The 13,552-nt window shown below is 35.2% G+C and overlaps 1 protein-coding gene across 6 annotated transcripts in view; it reads right to left on the bottom strand.

The window, feature by feature from the left end:
* Positions 1-1,924: 1,924 nt before the first annotated feature.
* Positions 1,925-13,552, bottom strand: part of LOC122023597 (SWI/SNF-related matrix-associated actin-dependent regulator of chromatin subfamily A-like protein 1) — a 51,145-nt gene continuing 39,517 nt past the window's right edge. For 3 of the 6 annotated variants that reach the window (XM_042581793.1, XM_042581791.1, XM_042581796.1), the window contains 7 exons: positions 10,264-10,329; positions 5,627-5,695; positions 5,441-5,545; positions 5,210-5,335; positions 3,025-3,083; positions 2,911-2,947; positions 1,925-2,468 (listed from right to left, as the gene is read on the bottom strand). In XM_042581793.1, coding sequence (XP_042437727.1) covers positions 2,277-2,468; positions 2,911-2,947; positions 3,025-3,083; positions 5,210-5,335; positions 5,441-5,545; positions 5,627-5,695; positions 10,264-10,329 — 654 coding nt within the window. In that variant the 3' untranslated portion in view covers positions 1,925-2,276. Of the gene's footprint in view, positions 2,469-2,910; positions 2,948-3,019; positions 3,084-5,209; positions 5,336-5,440; positions 5,546-5,626; positions 5,696-10,263; positions 10,330-13,552 lie in introns of those variants that run through there. The other 3 variants (XM_042581794.1, XR_006123169.1, XM_042581795.1) reach the window with 3 other exon arrangements.

The raw sequence follows: 13,552 nt of genomic DNA on the forward strand, positions 1-13,552 counted from the left end.
TCTAGACTCGCGGTCCCCCACGCCGCGCACTCCCTCGCTCGTCGTCCTCCCGATGCTGCCTAGACTCGCGGTCCTCCACGCCGCGCACTCCCTTGCTCGTCGTCCTCCCGATGCTCCCCAAACTCGCGATCCTCCCTCACCACGACCGTCCACACTCATTCCACTCCTCGCCGTAGAGACCCCCCTCGCCGAGACAAGCTCTCACAGGCACGGCGAAGAGTGGACCCCCCTACGTAAGCTCTTCGACCTGAAGCCCTGCTCTTCACCTCACTCGCGATTCTCCTCGCCGCAGCCCTCCTCATTCGCGACACTCATCGCCGCCCACCACAACACAACCTCTCACAAGCGCAGCAAGGAGTGAAACCCCTATAGAATCGCTTCGATCCGAAGCCCTAACTTGCGGTCCACCTCTCCGTAGCTGTCCTAGCTTGGGGGCATTAACTCGCGGTCCTCCTCTTCGAAGTCGTCGTCACTAGCTTGCGTCTCACTAGCTTGTGTGACTCTTCACTGTGACATATTCTCACAGGTGCCGCAAAGCTAGGTTCCACAATCGTCCTCATCCCTTCATTGCCAGTAAAAGTTTATTTTTATAAATTGATTTTGCATCTATGTTATACCGGCAAAATAAAGTCCAAGTTTTTGTTCCCGATTGATCAAGAAATATATTTTTCCGCCTTCTGTTTGAACCTATGCAGTGATGAATGGGATAAATCTCAGTACAAAATTTTTTATTGTTGTTGATTGATAGAGTTCTTTAGCTATCAGTGTATGCCAAAATTTCCTCTCTTATTTTTTGATAAATTACAAGATTATATTGAATGCCTATTAGTTGTTCTGTATTTGAATTAAGTCCTTTTTTACGTATTATCTATAATAATCTCAATTGTTTGCTCAAAAGTCAACTGAACCAATCGATTGCTGGAGCTAGTTTTGTGTAATTATTACTCAGTTTTAAAAATTAATTTACGATCAAATTTATTTATATTTTTGTTGCATATTTTATTATATTGTTTACAATAATATTTCCGATCAGATTTATATCTATTTTTGTACATATTGTTTACAATAGTATTTACGATCAGATTTATTTTTATTTCTGTTGCAAATTTCATCATATTGTTACAATAATTTTATTGTTACCATAGTATTTTTGTTTTACATTATCTACAATAAGTTATATTTTTTATTTGTTTATCTAATTACTTATTGTCAATTATAATGTGAGGGTGTCCAGAAATGAAAAAAAATAGAATTGATGATCAGAAATACATTCCCCTGGTTGCAGAAGATCGAAAACCAAAAATTAGAATGAAATTCTCATCACTAAATGTGACATATTCATTCTATAACCAATATGCTCAAGAAGTTGAGTTTAGTCCAAGGATGCATACGAGCAAGAAAAATAAGATCACAAATAAAATAACGTGGAAACAAATTATATGCTTTAAAGAAAGACATATAGATCTAATACAGTGAAATAAACATACAAAAGCTTATCAACCCAGTTAAAAAATATTGTAAATCAAATATTACATTTGTGAAGAAATAAATTGGACCTAATTGAGTTGTTAATAATTTTATAAAAATTCATAATCATCACCTCTCGACTCCATCCAAGGTACATTTATTACGCTCACATATATTACAGACAGCAAAGAATAAGACTCCATTGTGCTGTTGAAATCTTGAATATCCTATGCCTTTTTTTTTTTTTTTTTTTTTTTTTTTTTCAATTTTCGATAATAATACTGATAATCTAGAAAAGACAAAAAAAAATCACATAACAAATATAATTTCTGTAATAAAAACCCACAATTTTTTTTATAAAATACAAAGATAATTGGCAAAAGCATATTAAATTTTTTATTTGGATAACCAAAAACCGATGATATATAGAAAATTATCAATTTGCAAACCAAAAAGCTCAAAGTAACTTCAAACCTTCACCTTCCAGACATTTAAAGAGGCAACAAATCACATTTCTTTACACTGCTAAATTCAATTATGCCATCAACAGCAGTCATTGGCAGTCAATGTTGAGCAGATGGACACAAACACTTTCTCTTGCTCTTTTCTAATGGCAGTTTATACGTTGAAGGGGCTGTTATACTTATCCATGCTTCACCATTTTCTTTTTCTACATGAGAGAAGAAAGATACATGTTATTCATCCACTACAATAGATTACAATAGTCTCTCACAAAACCATAAATGCCATATAAATCAAACACATTAGGCTTGCATTTGAAAAACACAGAAAGAGTGAGGAAATTTGGGTCAGATTTTAGGACTTTTAGTTTTGTGGTGGGTGTCATCGGTACTTTGGCAGCGTTTCATAAAGGCGTCCAAAGTTAGTTGCTTATGAGGACTTCTGCTCGAGGGATTCGCGTCCAAAGTTAGTTGCTTATGAGGACTTCTGCTTGAGGGATTCGAAGACACTACTAATGTATTCTCTTGGCCATCAAGCACCTGCAGGAAAAGCAAAATATTGTACCTCCAGTAGTTGAAACGTGAAAGGTAGTAGGACACAGACCATGAATATATATACTAAGCTAAAAGAAATGTAGTTGCTTATTTAAAGGCCGCAGCGACACAAAAAAATAGTGATTCTTCAATCAGTTGCACTTGGCATAAGCAGCAAAATGAAACTGACAACCTACTGTTGGTGCTTTGTGCAGTACATTTGAAATCCGATATGCATTTTGACTGTGCTTAGGAATTAGATTCTCTTCAATTTTTTTTTTATATATATACCATATAACCCGATATATTCTCTTCAATTTACTTGTGGTGAATATTCATAAGAGATTAACATCAACTTTATTCCGTCATTTTGAGAAATTCAATGTTACGAATGTGACTATGGCGAGTTGCACGATCAGTAGTAAAATGAAGAGGGAGAAAATAAAACCTGGCCAACATTCTCCAATTTATTTTGAACGACATCCCTGAACAGAATGAATATTAGTCAGCATGCACAGTTAGCAATCAAAAGTGCCACAAAACTAAGGGGGTATGAGCATACCATATTATGTCATCCACAGTGTCATTTGCTAGAAGATAGTAGATGTTGACTGATGATACCTGCAACCGGAATGGGACAAAAATATTTAATTGAATTCGAGGTTGATAGAATTCAGAGTGTCAATATATCAACTGAGTCAATTATTCTAGATACACCCCAAATGGTATTCATGAAAAGAAATACATCCATAGAACCTTGAGAGAGCATTCATGCATACATAGCTATATTAACATAACCTGGTATTTTCGTCTAGCACAGTTAAAAAGAAAGCTAGGAAAGTTTTAATGGATCCACAATTAAATGCCAGCATAGCATATCTTAGAGAGGCTCTTCTACAAAATAATTTGTTCCATAATTCACTTGATGGATTATTAGATATTTTTAATAATGACCTTTCCTAGGCTTGCGTACATGGAGAAATTGTGAGAGAAAAAAATCACATGTAAAAGTGACAAGAAATAAGTAAATTTTCCCTATTTTTTTCCTATCATTTATCATCAACTAAACATGACATTAAAACTGCGAAACTACTGACAAGACTATCACGGAATCATACACTTTGATGTTACCAAAGTGTTTATCCATGAAGGCACCATTTCAGAAACAAGGCAAGAAAAATCTGTGATCCTAAGACTATCATGGAACCATGCTCTTTGATGTTACCCTAATGTTTATCCATTTGAAGGTACAATCTTAGAAACAAGTCATGCAGCCACCCGGGCTTGGCACAGATGGTAATTGTATGGTATTCTATCTGGATCGGACAGGGCTCGAATCCCAGGGATTTCATCCTCCTTCCATATAACGTGGGGTTGTTAATATGGCGGTTCCACATTTTTTAGATACAAGTCATGCTTGCAATTTAACGTTTTTGAATCTTTATAAAATGATTCATCTATTATCAAATTTTCATAAAAAGCAAGATACAATTTAGTAGAAAAATATAAACATAGTTGTTAGCCTAGCAATAAAACAATTCACACTAAAAAATGTATATAACAAAAGTCTAAGTGTTACAACTATTAGGGGTTGATTGTATGGTCCATGCATCAATAGGACTCTATATCATGAGTGTAAATGAGCCGAACCAAGACAAGCTGGACTTTGCTCAAGCTGATTCATTTTCGTATTGAACTTATTCAAGTTTGCTTATTAAACCTTATTGAGTTTGAGCTGAGCTAGAGCTATTTATCGAGCTCTACCAAATAATTTAGTTAAATCATTGATCTAAAAAAGGAAACATATATCATTTCCTCATTTAAAATATATTATAAATAATTTAAAATTACAATAAAATATAGCTTATTATTCTTTTATGTATTTGAATAAAAAAAGGAAAATAAGATCATACTCAAAATTTAGAATAGTTAATAATTTTGATTATAAATTGTTCACATATGCTAATGAGTCGAGCTTCGAGCTTGTCTATTTCATATCCCTTAACCTATCAAATGAATATAATAATCTCATATGGGGCCAAATATTGAGATTTTTCATGTGCATCTTGTTCATTTACAACCTAGTTATAATGCTAGTAATGCTCATATGGGTTGACATAGTTGGTAACTACATGGATGGTTGCTCCAATATGTATTAGGGTCAATTCCCCACAAATGCAAAATGTCTCGATGGGTGTCTGACCTCCTCCATGCAAAGGGCCGCTATGTTAGAGTACAATGCCCCCCGTGATTTACCTACTTGTATCTAATCGGGGGCTGATGATCCTGGCTCTCTTGGGATGAGTGCTATCACCTTTTGCTCTAATACGAAGCTCAAATATTCTGTATCACTTTTATTTATATTCAGTGGAGTTTAATTTGGACCATCTACACATGACACCTACTTAATTGTAGTTGTAATTGACTTAACTTGTTTTGCTATATAGTTTAACATTTTTATCTTTTATTAAGGTCACTCATTCGTCTTAACATATCACCTTGGCTATGCTAACTTTTTTCAAGTGATTTCCAAACTTTCTAACGCTTGGAATCATAAGGAATGTGAAAAAAAACTCTTTCAGCACAAGGGGTGTACAAGACTCCAAAACATCTTCATCTTAATCACCCAATTTCTATGATAGCTTCAACAATATCAAATTCCTATTGAGAGAAGTGTTTGCATCCAAGAAAGGAAAGAGGATATCTTTAGGCTAACCAAGAATTATAGCAATAGTTTAAACCATTACCTGACCAATCCTGTGAGCACGATCTTCTGCTTGAATGATATCACCAGGAGTCCATGACAACTCTGCAAAAATTACTGTGCTTGCAGCTGTGAGAGTCAAGCCAACGCCTCCAGCTCTGATTGAAAGCTATAAACATATACTCAGGTTTTTGTTTGCTATATATAACATAAAAACGTGAAGAAAAAACTAAAACAAAACAGAGACAACCAAGCAAACTAAAAAGTAGCCTACAACTGCAGCCTTGATGCTATCCTTCTCTTGAAAGTCAGCAACAAAAGCTTGTCTTGATGTAGGAGGTGTACCACCATCAATCCTTATACAACCAACTTTTTTTTTCTGCAATATATTGTTACTTGTTTGTGCTGTTTTGTTGGTCCAGAATCATACAACATAGCAAACAAAGAAGAAGTTGCTTACAAGAAGAAATTGGTGTATTGCATCAATCATGTGCTGATGGTGGGCAAATATCAAGAACTTGCAACCTGCCTGCAACAAGAGCACATGAAACAACTTGTTGAAGCCTTGATGTAGAGTCTAAAGATAAAACATTTGCAAGTATGTTAGAGGCTTATAAAAGCAACTGTAAAACAGTTGTACACACCTTAGTAGTAAGAAATACTATTAGCTCTAACAAATGAGGTTATTGAAACTCATAAAAAAGGTATAATGGCATAAAACAATTTAAATATGTGAACATAATTCACATACAATAATCATAATTTAAGTTTCATAAGGTATCACTTGGTACAGGCAATACTACCAGTAATCAGGCACAAAGATCCACCAAGTTTCAGATTGCTACCAAGTACTGGGATGAACAGTCAGATTGCCATGTTGTTGGGTCATTGTGTTAATGGCTAAAAGGCTATTAGGCCAGTTTCTGTCCCTTTGTTGATTTGTGCTTACATGTGACTCCTCATTCTTGTCCCCTGACTATTTACTTTCTAACCCTCGCAAATTCATCTTCCTAAATCTCACTCATTCTCTAATAATGTCTCCATTCGTTTGAAGTATCTGATTTTCATCAAAGGCAATGACTGATGTTGATAACTTGATATATGCTGAAGCCGCAATAACTTGTTGATCCATACTAAAGAAGAAAATTGTTGATTGCAAAGAACAGATGCTTCATTGGGAGAATCCGATCGCAGTATATTTTTTCCTTTCCATAGAAAAAAATCTGTTCCAAATTTAAGAAGCAAAAAATATAAGTTATTTTGCCTTCAGCAAAAGAAACAAGGTGAGCATTGCCAAATTTTGTTCATATCTGGATTTTACGCTCATGATTAATTAGCCCCCCTCTTTTTTAAGGAAAAGGATGTTATAGACAAACTAGCTATTGTGCTGACATTCCTAAAATTGTCAATAAATTCAGAAATGGCTATGAAAGTTCATCCAACACAAGTATGCTCTCTAAGTAACATCTGACCAGATTTAGCACCACAGCCCTTTCATTGGTCCCTTAGTGTGATAATCTTGACGTAGGGACCAGTTCAAAAAAGTCACAATGCAGTAAACAAGAAAGCGCTAAGATGAGTTTCAATTAACACATATTGTTCACAATCTAAACCTATTACAAATGTTTCTGATGAATGGGAAAGGAATATTGTGTTGATGTCAAGGTTTGAATCTCGTAATCATTCTTGGAATGGTCAAAATGTATCGTTCTAATAAATTACTGAAAACTCGATAATAGTCGGCACAAATAATGTCTCTTGTATCGATATTCTCCTCCCACGTTGCTATGCCAATCGTGTTAATGAATATTCTTTCATGTCAACACTTGAGACCCCTTGATACACTAAAAGATAGCTCAAAATCAATTGAGATAATATTGTTTTTTTATAGTTTGTCTCTATACAAAACAATGTCAATATTGTACCATTCTAAACAGAAGACAAAATTCGAACTTAAGAATTCTATACATTAGACATATCTTTATCTTCTTCATCTCTCTCTTTCTTGAACCTCCAATTCCCCACTAGCGCCATATATCGGAATGTCAGCATGATACCAATATAGTAGTTATAGTTAAAAACCAAAACATCAACGCTGCTTGAGATTTTGATTAATGTTATTATGAGACAACTCTTACATGATATATACTAAACTCAACACAATATCCTAAAACTAGAATATTCTTTGTGGAACTAAACCCAAATTGAGTTGCAATAACTCTAAAAATTCTCCCAAAGCTAGAGAATAGGAAGTATCTATGCCCAACTTACTACATAAACTAGAAACACCAAAAAGAAGATAAATTGACTAAGATAAAGTTGATTGTTTGCAAGGAAGCATGCAAAGCATCCACCTCAACTTATTGTATAAACTAGAAACGCTAAAAAAAAAGATAAATTAACTAAGATAAAGCTGAGGTGGATTGTTTGCAAGGAAGCATGCAAAGCATCTACTGCAAATGAATGAGGCAAGACCTCTAGAGACAATCTCTTGAGTGGCTTCTCCTTGTGGTGATGTTGACAACACATAATAGAATGAAGTGAAGAAAAACACTCAACAAGGGACCAAGCTATTGAAGTCAGTTGTCGATAGAGATATGATGAGGCAAGAACCTAGTAGGTAGTCTCTAGGATGATCTTCAACTTGAGACTAAGTTGACAACACACAGTTGACAAATGAAAGTGGAGAAGCATTCAATAAGAGATAATTGGGTTGAAAGAAGTTAGGTTGGATCAATACTCTACCAAAGGACATTTGAGACAGGACTGTATCATCTATGTGATATGTTGTCTCCTTAGCAGTTTTAGTAATTAGGCGAGACAAGAGTGTACCTATGAAAGCTAGGCAGGTGTTTGTGAGCCATGTGAGTCGTCTATGCAGTAAAAAAACTAGTCTATTTCATTTTATGATCCAGAACTGAACTCGGTATTTTGTGATGATTTTTTCTCTATTAAAGAAAACTAATTAATTTTTTATATGGTAGTAATGTAAACATTTATTTTGCAAGTGATAAGCACTTTAGATTTAAATTATATGTATGCTACTAGTAAATATGATCTATTATTCTATAATTTTATATTATGTGTGTTACGTTATATATTTGGCATGCATTTTTGCTATAGAAATAAGAATTAGATGGGTTGATTACTCTATTAGATATGTGAATATTTTTAAAAACAAATGCAGATGAAAGAGTTATAATGCAGATGAATATTATATTTGTCACATATCCATCCTGCACAAGTGTGGTTAAGAGTTATTATCCTGAATCTGACAATATACCAGTTACTGAAGCACCCTTACTGACATGTATGAAAGATGAATTTTAAGTCATTTTGATATTGTTGACAATTTACTGGAATCAATAAGCAGTTTATAGAAGAATGGAATAGTCCAAGATCCAAGACAATCTAAAGGAAAATTAACCAGCAAATGCAGATGAATATTATCGCAATTTTTTAAAATTGAATGTGAAATACACACTTCGGATGAAGAGGATGAAAAGGTCAGATAGCATTTAACAAAAACTAACCTATTCCTAAAATAATTTATTCAGATTTGAAAATAATTATCTGTGCTCCAAAAAACTCATTCCCCAAAATAATAATAAAAATACCTAATTTGGCATGACTAAACCAAAATAAAATCCTATTTCTAAACCCATAAAATTAAAATTTCCAAATCAAATCTTTCAAAGTAAAAATTTCCTAATTTAAATCACATCAATAGACATTTACACCAACAAAAAGCCACTTTATTTCTGAAATATTTATCCTATTGCTCATCAATGGTTCAGTTCAAACAAAAATTAGCATCTATATCATTCATTCTATTCTTTCATAACACAGATAGATACGAACTACAATCCAACCTTATTAACAGTCAAAAGCATGGTTGAAAATTTCAGTTGATCCTGATGCAAATCGACTTAGTTCTATCAGGATTGGCAATAGCCAATTTTATTTAGGTCCATCTCTTGGCCAGGTCTTGGAAAGTTTTCCAAATTGAGGGGAAAAAAAGAGTAGAAATGGTTGAGATTTGCAAAAGACCAGTAAAATCATATCGATGTAGGAAGGAATTGGCAATCTTGTTCAAAATTGGTTGATTCATATCTAACCCGGACAATTCAAATCATGAACCTTTCCAGCTGGAAGAAGAATCTGATTTGAGGAAAACAGAGCCTCTGCTTCTAACTTATATAAGGAGACGTTTGCAATCTTGTGACCTATAGAGGAAGAAAGAGATTGGAGAAGCATGGTTGCGAGATCCTTCAAGAAAGGATGATTCACGATGAAGAGGAGGTCAAAGGTTTGATTGGATCAAGATCATCTCATCCTCCCATTGTTGTTCCATTTCACAGGGAAGATGAATCTCGCAATGGAGGACCATGTGAGAAATGGGAAAGGTTAGTCTTGGATGGAGTGAGTATGATAGGTGAGGTTAAGGTGGTAGCATGGTGAGGGGCGAGGTAAGTTTGTGTTGGATAGCGATTTAATTAAGGTAATGTTAATTTTAGTTAAATTATTATTCTATGATTTAAGTTAATAATAATGATGTGATTTAGTCAATAACAATGTTATTAGGTAAGGTTAAAGTGCTGATTGATTGTTAATATATTATTATTAAGGTGATGTATAACAATAATATGGTAAAAATTATAGTTTACATATTAGGTGATTAATGCCGTTTTGGGATGTGTTATGTCCATTATACAATGATAATGTATATTACTATTAACCCAAAAAAGACCATATCAACTATAAAATAATAGGTAGTAATTTATCACTATCATTCATTGTTGTTTAAATACTAATATAATTATTAGGATTTTTAATTTTTAATTTTAAAAATTTTCTCACGAATTCTGATCCTACCAATCTGATAGGGTTGAAATTTTTGAACATTCGAATATGAAAGCCAATATTGGCAATCATGGCCAAAACATAATATATATTCACACAATTCTTTTATTACATCTCAGTTCAACCAGAGTTTAACCTCTAATGAGCAAGCACCCCCCTTTTCTTATCCAATGCACAAACTGTGAAAAAACAAAAGAATTAGTAAAACCATCTTTGCAAACTCCTGATGATTACCTCAATAACTGTTCCCAGGTAGTCAAGAACAGCAGGAACTTTAGCTTCTGCTGAATCATTGAAGATCTGAAGTTTGAATGGAAGTAAGTAAATAAGAGTCAACTTAGACAATAAAGAAAAGTAAGATTGTAAATTATCACAAGGCATAATGACCAGATTACAAATTAGATAAAGGACAGAAGCATGCAGCACAACCAATCAATAACATGAGAAGGTACAAAAGTTCACATAATGGGCCTTGAAGTGGATAGGAATCCACTCCCATTGCCAGGATAACAAGGGTAAGAGGAATCATAGCACAATTCTTGAAGTCCAACTCCAGTTGTTGGCATTTAGGACCTTTTTAGATATTGCTGGCAACAGACTTACTAGAAAGGATTTTACTGAAGCGTTTGATGCTGCGTGTTTCTCTCTTACTCTCTTCTCTAGTTCATTTGACCCTAGTTGGCCATTCGGAATTCCAGCAACTGTTATACAGGGACTATTAGGGTTGTTTGTTCAGGGTGGTGAAGGTAATGTAAACCAACGCTTTCTTGAAGCATCGAGATTCGGATGTACAGAGCTTGTAAGAATTTTGCTACAGATTGCTCAACGAAACTGCTTGGATGTAGACGTCAATCTTGCCTTAGATTTCGCGTTTCATTACTGTAAAATTGGAACCATGGAGTGCTCGGTTGAAGAAGGGAATGTTGGAGCCTTCCTGGGCCCTCTTATGCGAGCTGCTGAGCACGGCTGTGTGCAAGTAGTACAGTGGTTTGTCAAACGAGGATGTAAGGACATGAAGCTCAACTACATGCACTACAGCATTGCCATAGAGGAGAGCAGTTTGATCAAGCAATACTCAAGGGATCACCCGGTGTTCAAATCTCCCAAGTCCTTCCACCAGCAAGGGCACCTTGTGATGAGGTCCACCTTCATAGACAACCAGAATGTGAAGCTCGGTATAAAGAAGTTCAAGAATGTGGATGTAGTGGCGCTGAACAATAAAGCTCTCTGCTTGTTGTACTCGAGAGACCTGTCCGATTCAATCAAGGTGCTAGAGGGGACTTTGGAAAGGGTATCAAGGTCATGAATCTTTGCTGCATGTATGAACTAGCATATGTCAACCATGGAAATGTCAAAAAGACTCAGCAATTGGACTACTCAGGTTAACAAGGCATTGGAGTTCATCGTCATCACGGAAATGTCAAAAAGACTCAGCAATTGGACTACTCAGGTTAACATGGCATTGGAGTTCATCGTCGTCAAGAATTATGCTGCAACTATGAGAGAATACGAGAAGTGCTTGAGGGACACGAAGACGGACAAAACAACATCCACGATGTGGTGCTTGTTAGCGGATCAACGAGGATTTCCAAAGTCCAACAACTACTAGTAGAATTTACGGATTTGATTACCACCTAAAATTATTCTAAACTTGAGTACAAGGTAACTTTTATCCTTTTAATATTTAAGATATTTTTGGCAATTTTTATCTTTTGTATTTTTGGATTCAAGTCCGTTTAGGGATTTTAGAATTATGAGTCCTTTTCCTTTTTATTATGATTTCTTTACAAGTTAGGAAATTGGGGTCTATATATTGAGATTTATTTTCTTTCTTTGGTATTAGGGTATGTAGTCTATATAAACATTTGTTTAGTGGTAAGGACAATCCTCCATTAATAAATAATACTTTCCTTTTTGAAAATACCTTAAGGATATTATTATCTCTTCTTGCCTTCTCCTCAACCCCCCCTCCCCAGCCTGCAGAATAATTGCTATTCTGCCCAGCGTCAGAATGCCAAAATTAAGATATTTGGTAGTCGGGTCAAAACATTGTGTGATGCTAGGTATGTACCATATCTAAGGAAGAACCTAATTTCTTTGTGCACACTGAATGATAGCAGTTGTTGCTATAAATCTGCAAGAGAAATAATGAAAGTTAGTAAAAGTGCTCTTACGGTGATGAGAGGACAGAAACTAGCCGAGAGTATCTATAGATTTGTTGGTACCATAGTTGTAGGTTTTGCTATTGCAGTCGAATTTGAATCAGATAATATGAGTCTTATGGCATATGCAGCTGGGTCATGAGTGAGCGTGAGATGTTGGAAATTCATAAAAGAGGGTTATTGAAGGGCGTCAAAACATGCAAACTCAACTTCTGCAAGTATTCTGTTCAAGGAGGAAATTTTGGACTATGTTCATACAAATCTCTAAGAATCGGTCAGTGTAACATCACGTAGAGGACATGTGTGTTTTATAAGTTTCATCGACGATTACTCACAGAAAGTCTAGCTGTACTTCATGCGTCACAAGTCAGAAATTTTTTCAAAGTTCAAGATGTGGAAATCTGAAATAGAGAATCAAACTGGAAGAAAAGTTAAATGCCTAAGATCAGACAATCGTACTAAATACACATATTCAAAATTCAAGAAATTTTATAAGCAACATAGTATCAAGAGACACTTCACAGTTCGCATGACACCGTAACAAAATGATGTAGTGGAAAGGATGAACAAAACGATAATTGAGAGAACTCGATGTCTCAAATGGGCTTGCAAAGAACTTCTGGGCAAAGGTAGTAAACATGACATGTTTCCTTATCAATAGGTCACTGAGGGTAGCACTAGATAACAAAGTGTCAGAGGAGGTGTGGACAAATAATCTGATGATTACTCTTGTCTAAGAGTGTTTGGATGTCTACCCTATATGCATGTTCTAATGAGGATAAATCGAAGCTATAAGCGAAGTCTAGACAATATATTTTTCTGGGTTATCAAAAAAGGGTAAAAGACTTCAAGCTTTGGGATTCTAAGGCGAGCAAAGTGGTGATTAGTAGAGATGTGATCTTTGTAAAAAAAGTCATTATACGGAGTACTCAAGGGGACGAGAAACAATCATCCGAAAATTGCAACAACGATAAGGATGTTGTACAGGTGGAGCTAGAAATCCATGGTTCTGATAATGGTAGCTCAAAGCACATGATGGATTGGACTATAACCGAAGAAAGGACCAGACGTACAATCAAACCACCTACTAGGTACGGTTTCGAGGACTTAGTTTCTTAAGCACTTATCACTTGTAGAGGAAATCCTATGACTTTTCAGGAGGTAGTACACGGCTCAGAGAAGGACAAGTGTATGTTGCATAAGAAACAAACACGGGATTCAGTGGAACTTCCTAAAGGGAAGAGAGCTATAAAATGCAAGTGGGTATTCAAAAAGAACGAAGTCATATAAGAAAGTGGAGATGTAAAGTTCAGGCTCAGTTAGTAGCAAAGGATTACTTATAGAGGAAGGGGATTGACTAT

This window comes from Zingiber officinale, chromosome 9B, assembly GCF_018446385.1.
Source record: "Zingiber officinale cultivar Zhangliang chromosome 9B, Zo_v1.1, whole genome shotgun sequence".
NCBI classification, from domain to species: Eukaryota; Viridiplantae; Streptophyta; class Magnoliopsida; order Zingiberales; family Zingiberaceae; genus Zingiber; species Zingiber officinale.